Source organism: Wyeomyia smithii, chromosome 2 (assembly GCF_029784165.1).
Source record: "Wyeomyia smithii strain HCP4-BCI-WySm-NY-G18 chromosome 2, ASM2978416v1, whole genome shotgun sequence".
NCBI lineage: Eukaryota > Metazoa > Arthropoda > Insecta > Diptera > Culicidae > Wyeomyia > Wyeomyia smithii.
The window spans coordinates 3253304-3280659 of NC_073695.1; the positions used below are offsets into that span (position 1 = coordinate 3253304).

Here is a 27356-nt window from a genome sequence, read left to right on the forward strand (position 1 = left end):
TAACAGCCTCATGCATGCGCTATTCATGAGAGCTCACATACAGCTACAGCTTAAACAAGGCAAAGAAACGGTGTTGTGTTGCGTACGACAGCTCATTCTTGCGCATGTATTTTGTTCGTTCGGACATGACCGCCTAGTTTGCTCATTTTGAGGATGTCCTGTTCCTGTTGACAGCCTGCTGATCGGCTGCGGCTGTCGTCGACTTGCATTTTTTCGTTTCTCCTTTTTCACAGGCCGGTGGCATATTGAATACAAAGCAAACCGTTTCCATTGTTGATATTATTTCCCACGTAAGAAAAAACGTGCTTCGCACCACCTCTCTTTCATTCTTTCATCGGCCTTACTGTCGTGATCATAATCACCTGACATCCCGCTCGGATTCGTGTTGAAGGATGTCGGAAGATTATAGGCTGTCATTTACGACAGCTTGGAAATACCAACACACATATGGAGATGAAAAATAACAGTCCGTATGGAGTTGCATGTGTACTGTCGTCAGTTACTGTCGAACTGTTCACCGAACGTGTGGGGAGCAGTGAGAGCTGTGCAATACAATGAGAGCCGGATCAGTTGAAAATTTGCTGTCATTGTCTTGCAGTCATTTTTATAACACTGGGTATACGACATTCGGCCCTTTTGAGCACTTTTATACCTTTAGTTTTTGCAGTGATTGCTATACCTTTCTAGGAGAAAGGCAAAAAGTGAAATGATAGAAATGACTTTTAATTTCAACTTAAATCCCGAGCAAGGCCGCAAACATTGAAATAGTACAATATTAAATTTAAATGATGTTGAGGCCACATATTTTGATCGTAGCTATAGTTTTAAACAGTCTGCGGGTTTTGTTTCTTTCTATAACTTTCAAACCACATGTTTAAACATTATGAAATTCATTGTTTAAGGGTTTGAAAGCCCATTTATTTGAATTCAACTATGTTCATAGCTTCTGAGATATAAGAGCGTTTTTCACATTCTGACGCAGCGCCAAAACTAAAAGTTTGATTACAATGAAATTTAATAGCAACCTAAGCGGCAAATAGACCCTTAATTTGACACCAAGATAGAAAGAATCGGTCAGACCATCTCCGAGAAAAGTGAATGCGAAAGAAAGTTGCACATACACACGTACACACCCACACCGAACACAAACACCTATACATGCATATATGCAGAAAATGCTCGATTCGTCGAACCGAGTAGAGTAGTATATGACATTCGGCCATTCCAATCATTTTTCTACCTTTTAATTAACCAGTGATCGTTAGGAGAAAGTCAATATGTTTACTTTCATTATGTGATTTTACATTTTTATGACCAACGGACAAAGTTACAATCCCATTACAATGAAATTCAATAGCAACCTATGGGGCAACTAGACCTTTCATTTGACACTAATATTGTGAAAATCGGTTCAGCCATCTCTGAGAAAAATGAGTGAGTTTAAACAACCTCAGGATAACTTTTCTTTACATAACTTTTGAACCATATGTTCAATCATTACGAAATTTAAAAGTTAAGGGTTTTGGAGACAGCCCGATCATTTACAACCAGTTTTATTGAAATCGGTTGTGTGGTTTCTGAGATATTGATGTTTCGTGATTTTTACATTTTGATACATAACCTCTAAACTAAAAATCCGATTACAATGAAATTCAATTGCAACCTATGGCGCAACTAGACCTTTCATTTGCAATTAATTTTATGAAAATCGGTCCAGCTATCTCTGAGAAAAGTGAGTGAGAAAACAAAGTTGCACATACACACACAAACATATTCACATACACACATACATACATACATACAGAAAATGCTCAGTTCGTCGAAAGTAGTCGAGTGGTATATGACATTCGGCCATTGGGACCACTTTTATACCTTCGGTTTTTCCAGTGATTGCTATACCTTTCTAAGAGAAAGGCAAAAATATTGATGTTGTAATCTATACATATAAAAATGCAATCCGGTCTGTCTGTCTGATCCATAAAGGCTCGTAAATTACCGAACCGATCGGCGTGAAAATTTGTATGAGGGGTTTTTGGTGGGGTTTAGTTTGAGACCCCTCCCTTTTCTGGAAGAGAGGGGTCCCATACAAATGAAACATAAATTTCTGCACAACTCAAGAACAAACCAAGCAAATGAAACCGAATTTGGCATGTAGATGTTTTAAGGGGTAAAATATATGTCCATAATGTTTTGACACCCCTCCTTCTTTTGGAAGGGAGGGATGCCATACAAATGAAACACAAATTTCTGCACATCTCGAGAGCTAACCAACTAAATGGAACCAAATTTGGCAGGTGAATGTTTTAGTGGTAAAAAATATGTTCCATAATCGACTTTAGGCAACATTTTGGATTGTAAAATAGTAACTTCCGGTTTCTGGAAATCAGCCTAAAATGGACGCTTCCCGTTAAATATGAGTATCTCCGGAACCAGAAAGATGCACAGAAGCTAAAAATTGATCACAGACACAATCTTGAATTTTAAGATGGTGACTTCCGGTGTCTGGCAAACAGCCGGAAATGGCCAAATACCATTCAATATGAATATTTTCAGAACCAAAATTACGCCCAGATGACAGATATTGATTTCACAGGCAATTTTAAAGTTCAAAATGACGACTTTTGGTTTCCGAAAAACAGCCCAAAGTGACCAAATACCACCCAATATGAGTATCTCCGGAGCCAGAATGTTGCAAGAACACCACTATGAATTGAAGGATGGCAACTTCTGGTTTCTGGAAAACAGCCAAAAATGACCGATTTCCGTCTGACATGAGTATCTCCGGATCTAGAATGTTACACAGCAGCTGAAATCGATCACACATCCCATTTTGGATTATAGGTTGGCGACTTCCGGTTTCTGGGAAACAGCCGAAAATTATCGAATAACACCCAATATGGGTGTTTCTTCAACCAGAATGACGCTCAGAGGCTAGAAATTATCTCAAATACCATTTTGAAATCCAAGATGGCGACTTCCGGTTTGTGAAAAACAGCCTAAAATAACCAAATACCATCCAATATGAGTATATCTGAAACTAGAATGATGCAATGAGCTAACAATTTACTTCAGGCACCATTTTGAATTGCGAAATGGCAACTTTTAGGAAACAGTCGAAAATGACCGAATAATACTCAATATGAATATTTCTGTAATCGAGATGATGAATAGAAACCAAACATTGACCCTGGACACCATTTTGAATTTAAAGATGACCACTTTTAGTTTCTGGAAAACAACCAAAATAACTAACTACCTCCCAATATGGGTATTTCCGGTGTCAGATTGATGGTAGAAAATCTGCTAAAAATGACCGAATACCACCCAATATGAATATATTCAGACTTAAGGCGTTGTACAGAATCCAAAAGTCGAGGATGTTGTCATTTCGATAAAACCAACCATTTCAAACGATTTGTTATTTGACTTTGATCTTATCCTATGACCGATTCGTCGTGCATTTGCAGACTTTTAACACATCGCAAGGAATTAATTAAATTGGAACGTTCAAATAGTACGATACCACATTTAATTCATGTTGAGGCCACATATATCGATCAAAGCAGGTATAGTTTTAAATAAACTTTGAATTTCTCCGCTTTCCATTACTTTTGAGCCACATATCAAATTGTTATGAAGTTTGTTATTTGTAAGTTTGAGAGATGACTCGTTCGTATGACACTATTTATGTTCAAATAAGTCATGTAATCTTTGAGATAATAGACTTCCGTTGTTTTATTAACAATTTAATACATAACGGTTGCTTAAGTTCGATTATAATTAAATGAAATGGGAACGTATAGGGCAGCTGAACTTTTAAACCACGTCCAAGTAGTCTTCGGAATATGTTCCTTTTCTTAGCTGGATTTCACATTTTTAAACATAACAGGCAAAGTAATAGTCCGATTGCAAAACAAATCAATAGGGTCTTATGGGGCAACTAGACCTTCCATTTGACACTGATTTTATGAAAATCGGTCCAGCCATCTCTGAGAAACATGAGTGAGATTAAACAGTCTTCAGAACACGTTTCTTTTCATAACTTTTGAACCACAAGTTCAATCTTCATAAAGTTCAAAAGTTAAGGGTTTTTAAGGTAGCCCGTTCATTTGAAATCAATTTTGTTCAAATCGGTTGTGTAGTTTTTGAGATAATGATGTTTCGTGATTTTCACATTTTGATACATAACCTCTAAACTAAAAATCCGATTACAATAAAATTTTATAGGGTCTTATGGGACAACAAGACCTTTCATTTGCAATTAATTTCATGAAAATCGGTCCAGCTATCTCTGAGAAAAGTGCGTGAGAATAAAAATCTGCACATACACACACACACACATACACACATACATACAGAAAATGCTCAGCTCGTCGAGCTGAGTCGAGTGATACATGCCATTCGGCCCTTTGGAGCACTTTTATACTTTCGGTTTTGCAAGTGATTGCTATACCTTTCTAGGAGAAAGGCAAAAACTAATCCCTTGTAATATTCGTTTATCAGTTTATCGGATTTGAGTTTAAGCTGGTCGGCGTGCGACCAGACCGAACCAAGCGCCAAAAAAATTATTTCTAGTAATCGGCAATCAAAGTTTAACCATCCCGTATGCTTCCTGCAAGTAGCTGCAGAGAAATTTTGTCATAATACCATTATAAACTGTTCAAAAGATTTCGTTTTTTCACAAAAGATAGATTTTAAAAGATAGTTTTAACATCCACTAGTGTTAAAAACTCAATTTTCAAAAAAATGGCGCTTGGTTCGGTCTGGTCGCACGCCGACCAGATTGTTTTATTTTAGCAGGCCGTTAATTTGTTTTGTCCGCCATATTTCAAGGTTATGTTTGTGCTCTTTTCTCTAGGTTCTAAAATGGTACGAACCTACCGAAAACTCAATAGTACCAGGAAATATACGATAGTTTCAGTCACCCATAGACAAAAATGTCCAAAGCTAAAACCGGAGAACTGTCCGTCGCGGTCGCTGCGAGAGAGTTCAAATCCAGTCGGAAGATTTACAACAAGCTCTCTGATTCACACCAAAGAATGAGAATAAAATATGTCCTCATATTATAACTATAATTACAATAATGGAAATATAATTCAGTTAAAAAACTGTTTTTTGTTTTTTGTGTAGAATCTTATCGATTTCTTAAACTGTCCAAAGTAGCCCCCGGAAGCAACAAACAATTTTTTAATAGCTATATGAATGTTTTTTCATTTTTGAACGAATTCTACTGAAATAATTCATGACTGTTGTATACATATCCGTTAAACATGAGTAAAAATCATTGAGTTTCGTTAATCATACTGCCGTGATATGACAATGTGACGTAGATCCAAGTAATCCGTTTTTCAGTATGGCCAAAAAACGAATGAATTTCTCGCCACTTTTGTATTGAAATGAGTGCCTACGTCACTTTGTTTTTTTGATTTTACACAACGTACGAATAAGAAACAACGAAAAAGAAGATACCAAAAGATAGGTCTACAAATAATGAACAAATTGGCAAGAAAAACCCATATTCGAAAAAATGGCTTTTACGTCACTTTACGCTTCACGTCATCTCACGGCAGTATAGTAGGAGTTACAATTACAGAAAGTCGAAAAACTGGGAAAAAGTGCTCCGCACGATGGTGTCACTGTTGACTTTCCAACTAACAAAAATTAGTCCCTCTCATAATAAAATTGGTTTGAGTAACCTATAATAATTTTCGTCAAGAAATTGTAATTGTGATGTGTTATTGGCCACACTTTTTGCTTCTGCTTAGTGCTGTGTTTCTGCTGCTCGCAGAAAAATTATACACTTGCTGCTTAAACCACAGCTGAACGAAACAAGAGTGGTGAATTACTCCAGTGAGAATACAAAAATGTACGCTGTGGTGTGCAATGCTGAGATAAGCGCGATAGCATTCAAAAAGTAAACATTCGTGAAGACCGGCTAGATTTTTGTTCAGTTTCGAGCTGCAAAGCAAACAACGCAATCTACTTACTTACTACTACTACACCCAACGCAAACGGGGAATATTTTATTACTTTTTGTGTCTCATGACTGCGCATTATACACAAAAAGTAACAAACAAAAAGTAATGAAAGTTATGACGGTCACACGCTTGTATGTGTTTCTGCAGGAGAACATACAGCCAAGCACCGCAATGCATGTGTTAGCAAGACTTTACTCGCTGCATTAGTATTGCTGCAACGATCTGGTTCATTTTATCGCCTTCATCCACACATAATCAGAATCTGAACCATCAACCGTAAATGTCTAATTAGAAACACTTTCGTTTCGTCCCCCAGTGTTTACTTGAAATGGAAATATGTAATGCTGTCTGACAAGAGTTGCCAAAGTTGCGAATATTGTTCAGGATGGGCACAAGTTTTGCATTTTCAAACAGGTCCAAATGAGTTTCCATGAACCAATGATTATGTGCTGTACATAGCTTGCAAGAAAGCGAATGTTTTTGTTTTTCTCTAACGCAGTTTACAGATCGTGATGTCATGTTAAGGTTCATTTCAAATCTTTGAAATCATCAACGTAGAGTATGCAATCTATGACGGGGAAAATGCTGCTTGGCAGCTCTTGTCATTTTTTTTTTTCGCTACTCGGTATGCATACAACGAGCGAACTAATACACGCACACCGGATGAATTGGAGATTGAAGAAACTTGTAAGGCCTCTGCCAGGCTTAACGCCAACACGAGCGATGGGGCGAGATTTTTGTTATGAATGTTATTTACCTACGGAAAGAATCTCACACGATCGCTCGCGTTGGTATTCAGCCTAGCAGAGGCCTAACATGTGCAACATATGCGACTGTGTGTGATTTTTTTTTACTTGAGACGGAAAGAGAGCATTTTTCGACAGAAAAAATTTTGCATGTGCTTGAAACGACCATTATTAGATAGTCGTACTCCCGTAACACGTGCTAAATATATGACAGTATGTGTTGTTACTTGACTGAGGAAGAATTTTATTGCCTTTTAAGTAATGCATTTGTTACCTAAAAGGCAATTTTGCGCTATTGCTTCTAAAGTAATAAGGAAAAGTTTTGCGTGCACCTAAATGCTCCCCTCATATATGCTTAAAGCCACACAGTAAAAGTACTGCAGTAATCTCTGCTGTGTAGTTATTAAGCGCCATTTTTCGTGTGAGAAAGCCTCCACCAGTTTGTAATCTCTCAAAAAAACATCACGGTGGAATCTGAAATGTCTCTCAATATTTCTGATCTATATACTGCTCTTTGCTCTCTTCAAGCAATTGCGTCACTTTTACCACCAATGTGAGAGCATTTGTTTTCGCAGTGGAAGATATTCTCCTACACGCCAGTGATTATCTGAGGAGAAACGACAAGCTTGCTTTTGACATAATAGTACCCTGATAGAAAACAACTGGCCGAAAGGGAACTCCAGGGAATTGTAATTAGGCGATGTTGGAGTGATGGGAAGAGGCTCGGTAGTAGTAGTAGAGCAGTAAGCTTGAAACGAAAGGGTAAAACTCACACACACGCACGGACATACGTAAATGATAAGCGTATCACATACTTTAATAGTGATACTGCCAATAATATGTAGTGCAGAGTACAGAAAACACCTGGGCAACATCACAATAGATCAAATAATTCTGGTCGCAGTGATGAGATTACACATAGAAAATACGTGAATGGATGAAATGATGTTCCTATGTGCAAATTATTATCCTTGAACTTCAAATAAAAAAGCAAAGCAGTTTCTCGTTCGTCATACTCAACTGTGTAATTCTCTGTCATTCTCACAATTTCACGATCAAACTTTTGTGCATACCCTTTCTTCTCGCTTAAAATTTCCAGAATACTTGAAGAGGTTGTTTATGAGGCAAAATCTCTTTAGAAGCATAAGGTTTTGGGCAGTGAGTGCATCCTAACTTAATGGTGTCTTCGACTCACATAACCTCAAATCATCAAACCTTACGAAAAGTTTACTATACTGAAATTAAAAAACTAACTATTTTGTATTAAGAGATAGAGGTTTATTTGGCAAAGTTGTAAGAGATTTAAAACATGAAACTTTGCGGAACAAACAAAATTTCCATATCGATTGGGTACACAGCAAACATTTAAGTACAAATTTAGCATTTTGTACTTAATTTCTGTTAGTTGTATATCACACCAAAACGTAGTTCGGGGAAATTGTTGGGGCACAAAAAACACACATTTTTGCCAAAGACCACATATCTCCTGCACTTTTCCTTACAAAGTTAGAGCATGTTTTAGCCTATGTTTCCGATAACTTTAAAAACGTATAGGGTGAAAAGAGGCAAGCGGAATCATGATGTCAATACCTTTCCTTCCTTAAACTGCTGTAGGTTTCATTTGTTCCAATCCACCCATGTTAGAATTCGGCGAGCATATATTACAGTAGATTTTCATATATTGAATCTACTAACTTTTTGTGTTAAGAGATGAAAGAATGGTTTATTTGTCGAAGTTCAAGAACACATAAAAACATTGAACTTTGTTGAATAAACAAAATTTATATCTCCATTGAGTACAGAGTTACAGAGTGTTTTACACGAAAGTTAATAAAAATTTAGTTTTTTATACTTAACTTTTGTTAGTTGCGTTTCACAAGAAAATATTGTCCTACAGAAGCATTAAGGCATACAAAACATACATTTTTGTCGAAGACTTCACATTTCCTTACAAAGCTATAGCGTATTTCAGCCTACCTTCAACATTCTATATCAACTAGATGCGGCGTAGGTGATAGAATGAAAGAATTCGACAAAGGGGACGTACTGCGTTGCACACTGTTTTTAGGTATACAGACGAAAGTTGCGCGCGAAGTACATTAGTTTTTTGTAAACTGTACAGCCGTCGATAAGCACATAGTTAAGATGACGCTGAAGACAAGCGGCAAAACAGCTAAGCTCAGACTTCCGAACGCTAGAGAGCTAGGCAAGCACTCTGGGTCCGAAGTTAAAGTTAAACCGAAGTTTTTTTCGAATTACACTAGCTCTGAGTAAATTGTTCCATACTTCCTGCCAGGTACCAATTACAATCGGCCATTCTGAGAGCCACAGACAATGTTACAATGTTGAATTTTCTTATCTTGCAAATCATATGTGTAATCGTAGTTTTACATTTGTTTCAAACGATTAGCAAAAAGTGGCGCTCACAAGTGCTGTATTTTCTTACTATGACGCTAACAGTTTCTAGCACCCTGTTTTTGGATAGTAAACTCAAGATTACTATAGTACTCAGATGTGGTAAACTCATTATTACTACTTCAATTTGAAATAAGCGGTCGTCCTTAGAACACATCCCCGTCACGAACGTCATCCCCATACATTTTGCTTGAAGCCGTTTTTCTCTGGCTCTCTGGCTCGATTATTCGTCAAAAGGCTGTCAGTGCTTGCGAAACAGCCGAATAAGCTTCGTCCATGCGAGATCAACTGTTGCTGCAAGTGGTGTGTAGGAATGCAAAAAGCGAAGAACGACTGTTTTGTTTTAAACGTTCTATGGATTTGGTGCAGGACACAAATGGTCATGCTCAAACATTTTTCAACACGTTCTGGATAGCCCTAAATTCAATATAGTTAAAAGCACGAAAAAAATCTGTACAGTAACAAATGCGGCACAATGAACGGAGCTTATGATCATATTTTCAACACTAGCGTCATCATCATCGGCGGCAGCTTCAGGAAACAGTTGTCATGACATCGGTCTGCCTTAGAAGGATGATTGGTTTTAGTTTTCACAAAGTTTATATTTTGTAAAGGGGCTTCTCACACAAACGAGAGATCCAAAATCTAGCGCTGTAGAAGGTGATCAACAATTACGGCGGTCGGCCGGTTTCCTGTTTTGGCTCATTCGCTATGAAGGCTGCAAAATATTTAGAATCACTGGTCTATCTAGTTCCCATTTAATCATCTCTTATGCTGCAGTCACTGGCTATACAATGAACACTAAATTCCTACATGCGAACTTTTATACGCGACTACTGAAAGTTATACTCCCGGTGGGCGTGTGGGCGTGGGCGTTGTCCAATCGTTTGAATACTTAAGTGTTGCCTATGCTAAGAAAGAATAATGCTCGTGAAATTGCATACATTGACTAACTAAAAGATAACTGACTGCATTTTAAGTCATAAAACAGAATATGAAATTAGTTTGTGGAGAGATTGGTTGTTTAGTTCGATTTAAACTGGCACTGAGAGTTTCATCAGATATTGGGCCTTGTTTTAGCTCTGATTGGTCGAAATAAGCGTTGAACAACTCTGTGTCAACTCAGCAATAATCGCCTTCACCCTATCATCGTCGGCCTGTGCAGAGCGAACTTGAGCAGTGACGGAAGCAGAAACGACTAGTACATCGGCACGGGACAAAGCATCGACATGCCGCATCTTCTCTCCTGAACGATGCTCGATTCCCTACTCAAACTCAGCGAGATCAACAACCCACTTAGCGACTCTTGCGTTCATCTTACGTTTCATCATCGTATCTTTGAAGGCTCTACAGTCCGTCACAATCTTGAACCTGTAGCCCAACAAGTAACATCGAAACTTTTTCAAAGACTCTACCACTGCCAACGTCGTCTTTCGCTCGTTGCATAAGAATGCCAGCTAACGCAACTTTACTCGCATCCGTGTGGACTTCAGTCTCCGCTCCAGGACAGAAAATACGCAAAACAGGATAACTCGTTAGTATTTCCTTAATGCGGTTGAACGCAGCTACCGCATCAGCATCAAAATCAAAACAACTTTCTTTTCTTAACATACCGGAAAGTGGGCGAGCAATGCTAGTAAACGCGGGAATGAACTTCCGTAAATAGCTTGCCAGACCGTAGAAGCGCTGTAATTCTTTCACTGTCGTCGGTTGTGGAAATTGCTTCAGCTTCTCGACTTTGGCCGGTGCCGGCTTGATGCAGCCATCGTCGATGGTGTATCCCAAATATTCGACTCGTCGTTGCAGAAAAGCACACTTTTTCCAGCTAAAATACAACCTTGCTTCTTCTGCTACTTTCAGCACCGTCTTCAGCAATTCAATTCCTCCTTGTTCGTTCTTCGACGGTATAATAACATCGTCCACAAACGCTATCACTTTTCCGTCATTCACCAAATCTTTCAACACTGCACTGATAAAGCGACCAAACGCATTTCCACTCGTGCATAAACTGAATGGAGCACGTAGGAACTCGTACTGGCCATCGTTGGTAACGAATGATGTATATTTCCTGCTACTTTCTTCAATCGCCACGTGAAAATATGAGTTCTCAAGATCCAGCGTCGTGTATACTCGTGCCTCAGATAACTGGTCTATTTGCTCTTCCACATTCGGGGTCGGAAATTTGTCGCGCACTACTTTTTTGTTAATTTGCCGGTAGTCGACACACACTCGACGTGTTCCGTCCTTCTTCGGGACCACAACGATAGGACTGGCATATTCACTGGTTGACGGCTGAATTATTCCCTCGTCAAGCCATTCGTCGATCTGCTTCTTCACAACCTCTTTTTCCAAACCAGCCAATCTTCGTGGATTTTCACATACGATTTCATTGTCCGTTAAATTGATTCGAAGTTCGTTCACGGGTCGCACTGAGGTTTCTGGCTTATAGTTCTCAATCAGCTCTACCACCTGCTCACGGTATTTAGGTGGTACCGTTATGTCGTCGTCACTGGTACAGTCCCCTATGCGACAGACCCATTTAGTATCACTTTGATCTAATTCACCCTCTTTCGTGGCAAACTTTTTCACACGAACACCTTCCGAAGTGATTGCATAGTCCACTTTTCCGAGAAAATCCATGCCAATCAGCATTGGAATATCAATAGCTTCACACGGCACTACATAGAAGCAAATCGTATGCTCTTCGTTCTCTACAAACACATTCAACACTGTTTCGCCAATGACAACATTAACACCACCACCGTAGCCGCGTACTTTCATGTTTGATTTTTGCAAACGCGAACCGTTTACAGCCAACCTCGACCACAAGTCCTTGCGAATCACTGCCGGTGTCGATTATGCCGGAAATCTCGATGTCGTTCACTTTTATTTGCAAACTCGGTTTGCGACTGTTTACACTTCTTAAAACAGTCACTTTTGCAGGCTTCTTCTCCTTCTTCTTTGTGCACTCCTTCGAAACATGCCCGAACGCGTTGCAGTTGAAGCATTCTGGCCCGTCGTTTTTCTGCGGGCAATCGGTGGCTACATGCGACGGTTCCCCACAGTTGTAGCAGTGTCGTTTCGTGTCTGTTTTTTCGCTCTCTTTTCTCGGTTCCGGTTTCCGATGTTCCTTTCGCTTCGGACCAAAATCATCGGCTCGGGGTTTCTTCGTCGATTTCATTTGCACCTTCTCGAAGTTTCTCTTTCAACTGACTGATGCTCTGGGCTTCGTAGAGGAGAGATCGGTGGAAATCATCATCGGTGATTCCATCGACCACGTACTCGCAGATGCTTGCTTCGTCAAGGTCAATTGCCAGAGCGATGCGCTGTATTTCGTATATGTAGTCTCTCGTGCTTTCCGTCGGCTTTTTTTTTTTCGCGCAGCCAGCTTGCGATGGACGTCGCTCGCTCGGACAAATGGCGCAAATTCCTTAATCAGAGCGTTCTTCAGTTTCGTAAATGACGTCAGGTCACGCTGCGCAAAAACAAATCGTCTTGCAGTGCCCGTCATTTTCTTCCTGCACATAATCATCTTTTGCTCGTCACTCCAATTCGCTGTTTTCGACATGGTTTCGAATTGCAGCATCCAGTCTTTTATGTCCTGGCCATCTTCAGCGCCGGATGATTCGATGCTGTCTTCGACGTCACGGAATGAATACGGTCGTTGTTCCACCGGTTTAGCTCGTGTATTCCTCGGTGTTGATGTGGGTGCGTCGTTCATAGCAGTACGGAAACGCAACGAGTTCCCGTCACTACTACTAGTATCATCGTTGTTGCCATCGTCGTTATGGCGGCTGACGTCGTTGTTCTGTTTATCATCGTCGTCGTCCTTCTCGTTTTCTCCGTCGTCGTCGATATAATCACCGTCGTGTTCATCGCCGAAATCCTCCTCTCCATGACGGCTGTCTTGCTCGTTGGTTTCGGCCACCGTCGTTGCATCATGGGCGAGTATTCTCTTCGCCATCGTTTCTTTGTTTCCCGATGAGTCGATTTGACGCCTCTCACATTCTCGTGCCAACCCGATCTTAGTGAAATTTTCACACAGCTCTACGATTCGGTCGGCCATCTTAAATTTTGCTAAACTACTTTTCTGCGTTAAATTTTTCACTCAAATCGTAGCTATCTACGTCTCAAACGGATTTCCAACAACTCCACATCTCGGTTGAGCCCCCCATGAAGAAAGGAAATGAGAGTTGCCGGGAAAAAGAACGTAGAAAATACTTTAATTAACCAAATTTATTTAAACGAATTAAATGCGCGATGTGCCTCATATGGCGGCTTGAACAAAACTGATTTTTTCTTTCGATCTTGCCGGGGGGTCTACCGATTCTCCCACATTTACTACGATGACAATTTACCTCTCCCTTTTCGTCACAGTCGTTGGAGGTGAAGAGGTGAATTTGGTCCCCGACATCAACGACTGTAATACTTCCTTCCTTCCTTTTCCCAACCGACCGTAAACACGTATTTGATGCTGTTATCAATCTATTTTTTTTTTTATTTATTACATTCTTATTGATAACAGGTACATAAATGTTTTCCGAATGTTTTTTGAAAAACTATCCTATCATTCCACCGTCTTTCTCTAATCATTATTTTAAAAACATATAAACTACTGTTTGGGAAATGTATTACATTAAAACCAATGCAAGATATAACTAGCCAAAGAGCTGCTTTATGCATTTCATTTCGCGTACTTATACGCCACAGTAGAATATCCTCCATATCTTGGAATAACAAGTTAAACTGTTTTTTCAAAATATCTGAACACCAAGCCCATATTTGTTTCGACTGTGTACACGTTTTAATTCTGTGTTCATTTGAGACCACCTCTCCGCAAACTACACAAGATATGTCTTCAACTCTTCCGATATTATATGCCTGGAGTTTCATTCGGTTAGGTATGAGATCATTGATCAGCATGAACAATGACGACCGGTCTCGAATATCGAGAAAATTGTAGGATATATTCATCCACAAAGTGTCCCACTCTACGTTTGGTTGAGTATCCTGTATTTTCGGTGTTATGGTTCCATTCTCTAAGAAGCGGCTGTACATCAGCTTAACTGATGTAACGGAGTTCGTCTCTATGATATTCTTTGCGCAAGCTATCCATCCCTTTGCGTTTCTTCCTAGTGCTCCCGGATGTTTATAATTCAACAAGAAACTTTCTTCTTGACTATTTCCTTGTGCATCTTGTCTAGATAAAAGATTTTTTATAAACAAGGCTTTGCACCTAGCCTCTATCTCCACTAGTCGCGTGCCTCCTCTCTCATAGTCCAAATACAGTGGGATTCGTTCAGTTTTAAAAATCGATCCTTTCCATGCAAACTGTCCTATCACTGACCAGATTTTGGCTATTTGCGCATTAGTTGGCGGGAATATCTGTGCTAGGTACCACAATTATGAGAGTACGTATGTGTTGACCAAACTCCGCCTGTGACGGTTCTTTTTAGTTTAGTGTAGCCTGTACGAATAGACTTAAATTATTGAAAACTGGCGCAGAGGGTCCAAAGCCCCTGGAAAGGAGGATGGTTGTAACAGCTCTTAACCATGGCTGTTACGTAAAATAATGGTTAAACCCCTAAGCTAAGGTGTGACGCGACCCGTGCCGAGAGATGAATGGTGGGGGGGGGGGGGGGGTTTAATAAATTCCCAGCCGCTAACGGAGCCTGTGGAATACCTGGCGCCCTTCCACAGTAACCTAGCCTTCTGCGTTAGGCTATCGTGACACGCAGATGACCCCTTCTTTCGTGGCAAACTCGTGGGACTAAAAACTGGAGTTTAACAAATTTGCAAAAAAGGGCCCCGGCAACCTCAACCTGTCGGAACAAATGGAGCCAACACACTCCATGGCGTGCAGCCCCACAAGGCTGCACGCTACAGGCAGAACCGAGGAGATGGAACTGGAGATGGATTTCAACCTCGACAGCGAATCGCTGGACGGAGGACCTTCAGTTTCATCACTAATCCTCGGTTCGCCAAGCGGGAAAGAAGAGAGCCCGACGGACAGTCTTCCCGATCCGGAGACACAGCCGATTGACAAAGGGAAACCTAAGTCACCTCGTGCTGATGTCAAACGGCTCTCCCAATCGCAACGGCGGCGTCTTAAAAGACTGCTAAGCCTGGGTCACTCACGCGAGGAGGCCATAAGCATAGTTCGTCAACCAGTCGACCAAGCTGACCGCTCAGGTCAGGTCGCAACCAAGCGACAGCGGTCGACTGAGACAGCGTCGCCAAACACAAGCGCTAAGGGCCCGAGCAGCAAAAAGCCCCGGGACTTGGCTTGCGCGGAGCCCCCTGCACCGCGACAAACGTCAGGGGTAACATATAGGGAGATGCTGGAGGCCACGAGCCTGTCTATCTCAACGATAGACTATCCAGCCTCCCTACTTACCCCTGAACAGTTAAAAACTGTTCGAGATGCCATTCTGGACTGCATTGCGGACCAGGAGTCACCGGCCATCAGGCCCAAGTTTAGGATATCCGCCTAAAAAACGGTACCCTACAACTTGACTGTGCCGACAACGACACCGTTAGATGGCTGGAGACCACGGCGTCTTCTCTCATACCGTGGGAGGGAGCACACCTTAGTGTCTTTCGCACGAAGGACCTGCCGAAGGCCCTAAAATTTGTAGGGTACTTCCAGGACAGTGTGGACACCACAAATGAGAGAATTCTCCGTCTTCTCCAAAATCAGAACGACGGTTTCTCCACACGTGCATGGCGAGTATGTCATCGCAACGTTACTGGAAAGACTGTCGAATTGATGGTAAGCTGGACCAACAGTCTGCTAACCTCATAGCGGCACAGAGCTTCCTGCTGAACTACAAGTACGGCGAAGCACGCATGCGGCAGGTTGGCAGAAAGTCCTCAAACACAGGCGCGAAAGGTTCTGGTGCGAAGGCAGGAACGGTACGTTCGGAGACTCCCTCAGGGAGTGTACCGCTACCACCTGCTCGACGCACTCCCGCGATAGCGAAGAAGGTTCCGCCGAAATCGAAAGAGGAGTAAGCGTGAGCATCTGAACAGTCGCGACCCTCAGAGCCAAATTCCGCCGCCTAAACGTGAGAGTAGCACTTCTGTCGCCTACTGTCTGCTGCAACGGGAGCCTGTTGCTGAGGGTATGCAGACTACCCATCCCAGCGTCACCGCTGATGGCAACCGTCCGCCAATCGGATCTCAACTAGATCCGACGAAGGACGCGCTGCCAACAAAATGAGCAGCATACGCTGCGTTCAGGTGAACCTCCATCACGCAAAGGGCGCCTCTGGTGTTCTTTGCCGGAGGTTCACCAAGGATCAGCTATCCGTGGCGCTGATCCAGGAACCATGGGTCCACGACACCAGGATCCTTGGCTTAGCCAACACAAACAGTAAGTTGGTCTATTGTAATCAACAGTCAAATCCCAGGACTGCAATTCTGCTGAACAGAAACATTAAATTTGTTCCCATTACAGAGTTCATCCAACGGGATTTGGTTGCCATTGCGGTGGAAGTCCCGACAACCAACGGCACTCAAGAAGTGGTTGTTGCCTCCGCTTACTTCCCGGGGGACGAGGACGATATACCGCCATCCGAAGTCGCAGCACTTGTGCGATACTGCCGAAGCATCAACAAGCCACTCATCGTCGGCTGCGATGCCAACGCGCATCACACAGTCTGGGGCAGCTCGGATGTCAACACTCGAGGTGAGTACCTACTTGAATACCTTACTTCTAACAATGTTAATGTATGCAATGTGGGAAACGAGCCAACTTTCAGTAATGCTATTAGACAAGAGGTCCTAGATCTCACTCTATGTAGCGCCTCGATAACGGAGAAAGTCAAGAACTGGCATGTCTCTGATGAACCCAGTTTATCAGACCATAGACACATCAGATTTGACGTCGAGGCTACTTCTCTGAGAAGAGAACATTTCAGGAATCCTAAGAAAACCAACTGGAACTCTTTTAAGGAACATTTGGTCAATTCGAGAACATCCTGCCACCAAAATATTCGAACTCCAGGTGAACTGGACATCGCAGCAAGTGACCTACAGCACAGGATCACGGAAGCTTTTATGTTAAACTGTCCGTTAACAAATCGAACAGCCTGCCGTGATGTGCCCTGGTGAAATGAAACTCTCAGCAACCTTCGTCGGGAAGCTAGACGCTTGTTCAACAGGGCTAAAATCACGTCCAACTGGGAAGCCTATAGAGCATCCCTTACAAAATACAACGCTGAGCTACGCAAAGCCAAAAGGAGGTCTAGAATTCGATTCTGTGAAGACATTCAGACTCTACCTGAGGCAACGCGATTGCAAAAAGCGATGTCCAAAGATCACACGAATGGTCTTGGGCAGTTGAAAAGGAAGATGGTAGTCTGACTGTCACCACCAAGGAAACGCTGGATGTTCTTATGAACATTCACTTTCCTGGATCGACAGCAATCTCCGGTTCGAACGTCGAAGAGTTACAGAGCCTCGAATCCAGACGCATAACGTGACGTGACTCCACAGCGCTCGCTCGTAGAATTTTCACGGAGACTTCTATCAACTGGGCACTAAGCTCTTTTGAGCCTATGAAGTCACCAGGACCGGATGGCATTCTACCAATCTTTCTACGAAAATCGGACGGAGTCGTTATGTCCGAACTCATCAGCCTCTTTCGAGCCAGCTTTACTATGGGACATATCCCGGTCAACTGGTGGAACGTTAAGGTGGTGTTTATACCAAAGCCGGGCAAAAAAGACAAAACATTGCCCAAAGCTTTCAGACCTATAAGTCTGACGTCAACTCTTCTCAAGTTGATGGAGAAAATTACGGACAACTACATCCGCAGTGAGTTTCTGAAGGAGTTACCCTTACACAAGCATCAATATGCTTATCAACAGGGTAAATCTACTGAAAACGCTTTGCATTGCCTAGTGACGAAGATCGAGAAGTCCTTGAAATATAAAGAGACAGCGGTCTGCGCTTTTCTTGATATTGAGGGAGCTTTCGATAACACGTCCTTTGCATCAATTTACACGGCTCTACAAAATAAAAGAGTCGACGATACTACAATGAGCTGGATCCAAGCAATGCTTTCGAGCAGGAAGATCACAGCTGCATTGGGGGATACGTCTGTCACAGTAGGGGCAGTGAAAGGGTGTCCTCAAGGAGGAGTTCTCTCTCCACTGCTATGGTCACTGGTGGTAGACGTTCTCCTAACCAAGCTATCACAGCTGGGCTTCGAAGTCATTGAATATGCTGATGATATAGTCCTTATTGTTCGGGGAAATGTGATGCAACTCTATCTAGTCGTATGCAAACGGCACTTAACACCACCTCTCAGTGGTGCTCAGAAGAAGGGCTGGACATTAACCCCGCTAAAACGGTCATTATACCATTTACCAAGCGAAGAATGCACACAATCATTCCTCCGCTACTGAATGGGGTAAGACTATGTTTCAGTAATGAGACCAAATATTTTGGAATCATTCTGGATAAGAAGCTGAACTGGACTGCTCACCTATACTACGCTATCAAGAAGGCAACTTCAGCTATCTGGGCTTGCAGTACACTGTTTGGCAAGACCTGGGGGCTAAAACCACAATTAGCGCTCTGGTCTTACATCACCATTGCTCGGCCACGTATAACCTACGCAGCCCTCGCATGGTGGCCTAAAGTAAATAAAAAGACAGCTCAGGCGAAACTTACCAAAGTCCAACGATTGGCCTGTCTCTCAGTTACCAGTGCCCTGCGCACAACACCGACAGCAGCCTTGGAGGCCTTGCTTTGCTTACTTCCTCTACATCTCCATGTGAAGAAGGAAGCAGAGCTTGGCGCACTAAGGCTGCAAAGAAATACAACGATGCTCGAAGGTGACCTAACGGGTCACCTAAGCATCCTAAAGGAGTTTAAGCTGACACCTTTAGTAACAACAGTCTCGGACTGGATGGAAGCGAAGCCAAACATGGACGTTCCATATATAGTGATCGACACAGATCGCTCCATGTGGAACAATGGAGGGCCGAGTCTTCCATCGGGTACAATCCGCTTCTACACGGATGGCTCAAAAATCGGACCCCAGACTGGTTCAGGGATCTACGGACCAGGTATAAAGGCCACTATCTCAATGGGTAAGTGGCCAACCGTCTTTCAGGCGGAGGTATACGCAATATATATCTGTGCTATAACATGTCTACATCGCAAATATAGACATGCGAAAATCGGAATCTTTTCGGACAGTCAGGCGGCACTAAAGGCATTAAAGTCTGCTACATGTGTCTCCAGACTAGTCTGGGAGTGCATCGCAACACTCAGGGACCTCTCCCGCCTCAACAAAGTTATGCTACTTTGGGTACCCGGTCACTGCGGAATCGAGGGAAATGAACATGCCGACAGCCTCGCAAGACAAGGATCTGCTCAGCAATTCATTGGACCGGAACCGTTTTTGGGTACTTCCACATCCGCCATTAAAGGCGAACTAAGTACATGGGAAAAGCCAAAGATAGCATCTCAATGGCAACATGCGCAGGGTTGCAGGCAAGCTAAACAGTTTATCTACCCTAAACCTACGGTTACCAAACGGCTACTTAGTTTAACTCGTAGTGAACTACGCATCATCACGGAACTTCTCACTGGACACTGTCCTGCTCTTTATCTTTCAAAGAAAATCGGCAAAGTCCTAACCGACTATTGTCGCTTTTGCAACGCTGAACCTGAGAGCTCAGCGCATTTGCTTTGCTTTTGCGGGGCTCTTGCTTCATCGAGGTTTAACTTCTTTGGAAGTTACCTCTCAACTCCATACCAGGTATGGAGCACCAATCCCAAAACGGTCACAGGTTTCATCAACCATGTAGTTCCGGATTGGGGCACAGGCTTACAACCAACTAGCTCAACTCCATCAATGAGTTCGAGCATCTTGTAATCTGTGTAAAGTAATCGGGACCAGCCACAAAAGACAAACATTCTTGTCGCAGTGGCGCTTTCTACCCAATGCCCTTCAGGCATACAAAAAAAAATGTGTTGACCAGGATACATCTTTCAATTATGCACAAATTCCTAAAACGATGATAGTCTAGTGCAAAAGTCATATTATTGATAACTGTTTTATAATTCATCTCTATACTACTGCTCCAGGTTTTACAGAAAAAAAATCCAAGAGTTTTCAGATGATCAACTTCTTTGAGTAGTTGGGGTCCACATCTACAGTCATTGATTCTCATGTACGCAGATTTCACGAAATTGAGTTTAATGTTTGTATGCTCCGAAAATGTGTTAATAATGAATATCATCTTGTCGAACTCGTCATCAGCATATGCGACAACTGTGATGAAATTGTCCTCAATTAGCACTCCACGCAAGTTAGCATAGAGATTACGAATGATAGGTTCAATATAAAGCACGAACAAGGCCATGCTGAGCGGACAGCCTTGTCTTACAGATTTTTTAATCTTAATCTCAGGGGTTGGAAAACCATTGAACAAAACTTTAGACGTGGCGCACTTATAGAGATTTTTCAGACAGTCAATCAAACTTGCCGGAAAGTTGAACTTTTCCAAGACTTTCCAAAGATATGCATGTTTTACATTATCATATGCTTTTTCTAGATCTAAGCTTACTAATAGACCTTTGAATTTCTTTGATTCCATACTTTTCGAGATCAGCTGTCTAATGTCTGAAAGGTTGTTTATGCAAGAGCTATTAGGCAAACATGCGGTTTGTCCAGGGCCAAGTAAATCGAATAGGGCCAGTTTTAACCTATTTGTAACTATTTTTGTAAACAGCTTATAATCTGCGTTTAATAGACTTATTGGACGATAATTATCCAAAACTGTTGCGTCGGCACTCGTGGGAACCAAAGTAATAATTCCAGAAGAAAACTCCTTTGGAGGAACAATTCTCCCTGATAAATAGCTGTTGATGATCTCAACCATCTCGATCTTAACTGCCTCGAAATTCGTAACGTAAAACTCGTATGTAAGTCCATCCGGCCCAGGCGACTTCTTCCGGATGCAAGACTGTAACGTCGTCAAAATTTCATTTTCAGTAATTGGCTAAGCCAACATTATTTTTTGCTCTCTAGTTAGCGATTTAGAGACAAAGGGTAGCGAATCATTATAATTTTCTTCTGCATCAACATTCAGTGAATGAAAACGTTCAGTGTAGTAATCGTAAACAATCTGCTTCAATTTCTGAACATCAGAGGTAACAATACTACCATCGTTTAACTTCAAACACGATGATTTTGCACATCTTTTCAACTGACCTGAAATTTGATATATGTTCAAAAGTTCTCCTTCTAAAATTGAGTTACATTTTATTTTACAACCGTAATTTTTTAGTCTGTCCATCTCAATTTCATATAGTTTGGACTTCACCAAGCTAATTCCATTTGACACATTTTCCCCAAACCCTTGCCTTTGGAACAGAATGTTGAGCTCTTCGTATAGATGGTTTTTCCTATCATAGTTTCGCTTGTTCAATAACCAGCCTTCATTTTTGTAAAAACTTCGTGATTTAATTTTGAAGACAGAATTCCACCAGCTACTGATATCTGAGATAAAAATATGTCGATTTTTGGCCAAATCGTATTGTTCTTTGAACCTGCCAGTTACATCATCCATTCTCAAGAGCGTTGGATTAATTTTCCAATACCCACGATCTTGGGAAACCAGTTGATCTTTTGGTACGCTCAGTTTCATGACCAATGCTTTATGATCGGAAAAAATAACTGGCACGCACCTGAAATGCAAAATATTTTGATGGAGATCATCAGACACATAAAATCGACCGATGCGTGACGAAGACCCGCAACGAGTGAAAGTTGCTTCCTTATTGTGGGACACGAGAGCCACATCCCGTAGTTTCAAGGACTCAACTATTTTCTTCAGTTCTGGACAATAATTATTACAATCTCCAATCGAATCAGAACGATCTAGCGTTCTTGAGTAATTGTCGCTTGCGGTCGCAAAAACTTATGAGAGCTTGGAACTGCTGTGAGCCTAGCACTTTTCCTTACCTCTGTCGCCGACAAGTCCGACTCCGACAGGGATTCTTCGCCTCTTTCGGGATCCACCTTTCGGTTTTATGCGCGCTTCCTTTCTTGAACCTTCCATATTTCCATCGGTTCCAAATTATTCCCATCAGCATCGAGCTCTCCTCCACCGGTAACCGGATCAACATCAATAGCAGCATCGCCATCAACAACAGTATCAGCAGCCTGAGCAGTATTACCAACCTCAACAGCAGCAGCATCCGGATTTTTGAGAACAATCTCCTCGGTTTCACCATTTTCTGCATCTTCACGTGTCTTCATCAGTTCTGCGATACGCTCAGCACGTTGCCGAGGGTTTAACTTCCCAATGACTACCATTTGACTCTGCTCCGGTTTGTTCCCATCCTTATGACTGACCTGTTTCCAACGCAATGGGCCGGCTAGCACGTCCCTGAAAGAAGTTCCAGTCGCTCGTAGATTGGAGTTTTGTCTATTCGGACACTCGGCTTTCTGGTGCTCCAGGCTGCCGCACGTGAAGCATTTGTTTCTCAGTCCTGGATAAAAAACTTGAAGCGCTTGATAATTCCTGACATGAACTGCCGCTGGAATTTCACTTGTGATTTCCATATGGGCACCACGTACACCCGACCAAAAAGGAAAACCTGTATCAGCCGAGTATTTTTCTCTGACGAGTCGCTGAATTTTTCCGAATTTTGATAGGACCATAGCAATTTCTCGGTCCTCAACTTTCGGAGGAATGTTGAATAGCCGCACATATTTGAGAGTGCTAATCGCTGACGTAAAGGTAACCGGAATGGCTATTTCATTATGATAAGTGAATGTCACAGTACCAGGTAGACGATCCAGCGTAGCCAGTAGAAGTTCTTCCGTCTTGAATTTCACATAGATGCAAAATTCGCTCTGTTCCCGGTACATGCAAAGAAGTTCTTCGCTTACCAACTTCAACGTGGGTTTGAAGAATGAGAAAATCTCATCGTCCTTAGGTTCAGCGGTTCCTCGTCCAAACTGGATTCGCATGGAATTTACTCGAGCACGTGGTGGTTTCATTCTAACCTTGTTGCACAAGTTCCGATGATATGAAAGCGCCAGTGCAGTAGCACTGTCGCTCCACAGTTAAACAAAAGGGTTGAACACAATAGCCAGAGCTATCTGCCCGATAACAATAGTAGTTTCGCTTAACACGCTGTGTTCTCAAGTTCGCCTACCTCGTACGACGTTCAGAGCTGAACTGATCTATTCAATAGCAGAAGCTACTGAATTGTTGTACACTGATAGTTGTTTGCGTAACTTCACTAGCTCAAATCCACCACGAAAGAGCTGCAATGTACGGTTATCAAGCTTAAGGGGTAATATCTACCAAAAAAAAATTTTTTCGCCATATTTTTGATTGGCCTAAATCATGCTAAAACTATCCAAGAATCAAAATCTACATCGCCCAAGTACAGATCTAAACTCAAAGTTCGTTTAAATCAATTTTTACCGAACAACTTTTATACTCCAAAATCACATTCTTCGTTTAACTTGGCGATGCTCTTTTTTCTTTTTATTTCGAGGCTTTGTAAACTAGCAGAAGTTACCTATGATCGTTATCGTGTTTCAAATTTGAAGTATAGAGGTCTCTGCATCAAGTTTCGACCGTTATAGCGTCTCTACAGAACGTGTTCACTCACAACTTTCCTTTGTTTAGTCGATCAGCCGTTCTCGTTGTGTACATTCTTTGTTTGAGTTTTTCTATACGTTTTAACTGTGAGTTATATTCAAAAGTACTTAAATACAAAGTCGCTGAGCATCGCATATCTGATATCGCGAAAGAGGCTAGGCGCAGCCATACATCAGATGACAAAAAGGAAGAAGAGGAAAATAAAACCCAGGAAGGACAACTTCACGGCGCAGGGATTGCTGACTGAAGGCAAAAAAAAATATTAGGGGCTTTATTATTGCGATTCTTAAGATTTATAGCATTTTGAAACTTTAAACGCGTTTTTCTTAAAACCATGTTTTCAAAATCGGCGAGCAGTAGAACTGAAAAAGTTTACATCCGATTGACTTGAAATTTCAACTGTAACTTCTTCATTAGATTATCTAGTGAAGTACACACGATTTTAGCGATTGATTAACAACAACTAAAGTTATAAACAATCAAAGTCGATTTTTTTGTCGAAACGGAACTTTTTTTTGCAAACCGTTGCAATTTTGCGATAAAAAATTCTAAAAATATAATCATGTGTACTTCACTAGCGACACTTATGTAGATAATGAAAAAAAAAATTGTTTTGGTTATAGTTAGAAATGGGCACGACTTCTACTGTTCGCCGCGGAACAACTTAAAAAAAAGCGATTCACGGCAATCGCTGCACAGCCGCCATTTTTTATCAAAAATAGCAATAGAAATATTTTTTTACTAGTTGAACGTTCCCGGCGATGCTCGGGATCAAAGGTTTCAAAGATAAGAGTCATTTTTTATACACTAAAGTCGCTTTTTACGCGGGGGATACGTGCCGCGTAAAAAAACCGCATGAATTCCGGAATCCGCGTAAAAAACCGCGTAAATTCCGGCATCCGCGTAAATTCCGGAATCCGCGTAAAAAAACCCGCGTTAATTTTGCAATCCGAGTGAAGAGAAACCGAAATCCGCGTAAAAAATATACCGTGTAATTCTGGAATCCGCGTAAAAAAACCCTCGTGCATTCTGGAATTCGCGTAAAAAAAATACGCGTTTATTCCGGAATCTGCGTAAAAAAACGCGTGAATTCCGGAATCCACGTAAAAAAGCCGCGTAAAAAAACGCGTAAAAACCGCGTAAAATGCGACCTTAGTGTATTTCATTGCTGCATTAGCTCAACTCACTTCAAAAATATAACTCACATCTTATACTTCCATCATCACTTTAAGTACTTTAAGTTCTGAAAACGCACAGAACGGAAATACCCATATTGGATTGTCTTTCGTGATTTGGGCTGATTTGCTGAACCTGGAAGTCATCATTTTGGATTTCAAAATGACGTATGGAGTTCCACTTTCAAAAGTATTATAGTTTTATGAAAAATATTTAAATTTTAAAACATCAGATAGCTATTAATTTTACCTCAAATATCTTTCTTAAACAACAACGAACATTTTATTATAGAAGAAATCACAGATCACAGCTTCGGGTTTCGATTTAGAGGCAAATTCGGCTTAAGAAGTCCTAATTTTGCATGTTTCACGTAGTTTTGTGAATAATATCTCGAGTTATAGTAATCAGATACCTGTTATTTTTCCTCGTATGTCTTTCTCATACATCAACGAACATTTTAGTGAAAAAAGAATCACATGTCATCGCTTTGAATCTTGATTTGGAGACGAATTAAGTATAAAAAGTCATAATCTCGCATGTTGCACGCAGTATTGTGAATAATATCTCAAGGTTTAGTGATCGAATACTAAATATTTTTTCTTAAATGTCTCTCCTGAACATTAACAAACATTTCAATGTAAAAAGAATCATATGTCATCGCTCTGAATTTTTAGTAGAGGCAAATTTAGCACAAAAAGTCATAATTTTGCATGTTTTACATAGTTTTGAGAATAAATATCTCAAGTTTTGGTAACCAGATACTAATAGTTTTTCCTCAAATGTCTTTAATGAACATTAACGAACATTTTAATTTAAAAAATCGTATGTCATCGCTTTAAATTTTCATTTAGAGGCAAATTTAGCACAAAAAGTCATAACTTTGCATGTTTTACGTAGTTTTGTGAATTATATCTGAAGTTTTAGTGATCAGATACTAATTATTTTTCCTCAAATGTCTTTTCTGAACATTGACAAACATTTTAATTGAAAAAAACTCATATGTCATCGCTTTAAATTTTGATTTAGAGGCAAATTCAGCACAAAAAGTCATAATTGTGCATGTTTTACGTAGTTACTGTACACCTCAGAGACGAAGGGAATAATATCAATAAGATCAAGCGTTATAAGATCAATAAGATCAAGCGTTACGGAATTCCATTTTTATATAGTAGATATTCTGCAATAGTTGCTCAATCCAGTGATATATTATTAATATACCTTACATCTCAATTGTCCTGTAAAAAAATTCATGAAAAAAAACTCGTTTTTTGAGCATTTGGTAGATATTACCCCTTAAGCTCATTCGTATTCATGTATTTTGACAAGTAATTTAGTGTGTTATCTTCAAATATTCTGTCCAGGGCAGAACAGAGTTGAAGTGTAACTTGTTAGGGGATACTGGCGCTTGAAAATGACTTTGATCGCTCATGAAGACATAGGGCATGCATACATCAAGTCACGCAGAGAATAAGAAGAGCGGCCCTGAGAAAATTCAGTAAACATCGAACCGATGCTGCGAAAGCTGAATACTTACGCGCCAACGCCGCTTACAAGCGCCTCAATGCCACTTTATATAAAAACTACCAGTGTGATCTGCAGAATCGTCTCAAATCGAATCCCAAAAAGTTCTGGAGCTATGTAAACAATGCCACGAGTAACATACAGACTATGCGATTATTCGGCTCTTCGTTCACTATTAATAGAGACATGGTGATTGGAGCCGGGAATCAATCGAAAACATCAATAGGATCTGGCCCTGATGGTATTCCCTCGCACCTTTGGCCATGGTTTTCAACCTATCCCTAACGACGGGCGTTTTCCCCGAATGCTGGAAGAATTCATTTATCTTCCCCATTCACAAGAAGGGATGCAAGCGGACTGTTACTAAATATCGTGGAATTGCATCGCTAAGTTCTGTCTCAAAGCTTTTTGAAATAGTTATTCTTGGAAAATTAACTCACGACTGTTCGCACATCATTTCTCTGGACCAGCATGGGTTTATGCCGAAGCCGAAGTCGCATCGTTTATTACTCGAAAAATTGAACGCGGTCATCTTTTTTTTTTTTTTTTTTTTTAAGGGGGGATTTGTTAGTAGCTTAAGTATTTATGATAAATATTAGTAAATAATGAGTATGTGTGTCCAATCACAAATGGTGACTTCTCAACACTGTTAGAAATTTGTAATTTTAATTGTTAGGATTTGTTTGCTTTCGCAATTAGGACTTATCATTCGTAGGGATTTAAACCTACTTGTCAGAAAAGGGGAAGTAAACTTACAACTAACTTAATTGCTAACTTATTGGCTATAAAGAGAGCTTATCGTAGCAATTGAGGATTGCAACGATTTTTGTCGAAAATTGTTAATAATTTACTTGTTAATTAAAATTGTTAATTAT

At 41.1% G+C, this 27356-nt stretch overlaps 2 protein-coding genes across 2 annotated transcripts in view; one reads left to right on the forward strand and one right to left on the reverse strand.

The window, feature by feature from the left end:
* The window catches only part of LOC129726064 (uncharacterized), a 139047-nt gene that overhangs the window by 94765 nt on the left and 16926 nt on the right, over positions 1–27356 (reverse strand). The gene's annotated exons all lie outside the window — the stretch shown is intronic.
* LOC129725235 (uncharacterized) lies at positions 16250–17625 on the forward strand. Its single transcript, XM_055680795.1, has 3 exons — positions 16250–16514; positions 16599–16829; positions 17567–17625. Exons 1-3 carry the CDS (start codon positions 16358–16360, stop codon positions 17623–17625), a joined length of 447 nt encoding a protein of 148 aa, XP_055536770.1. The 5' UTR covers positions 16250–16357.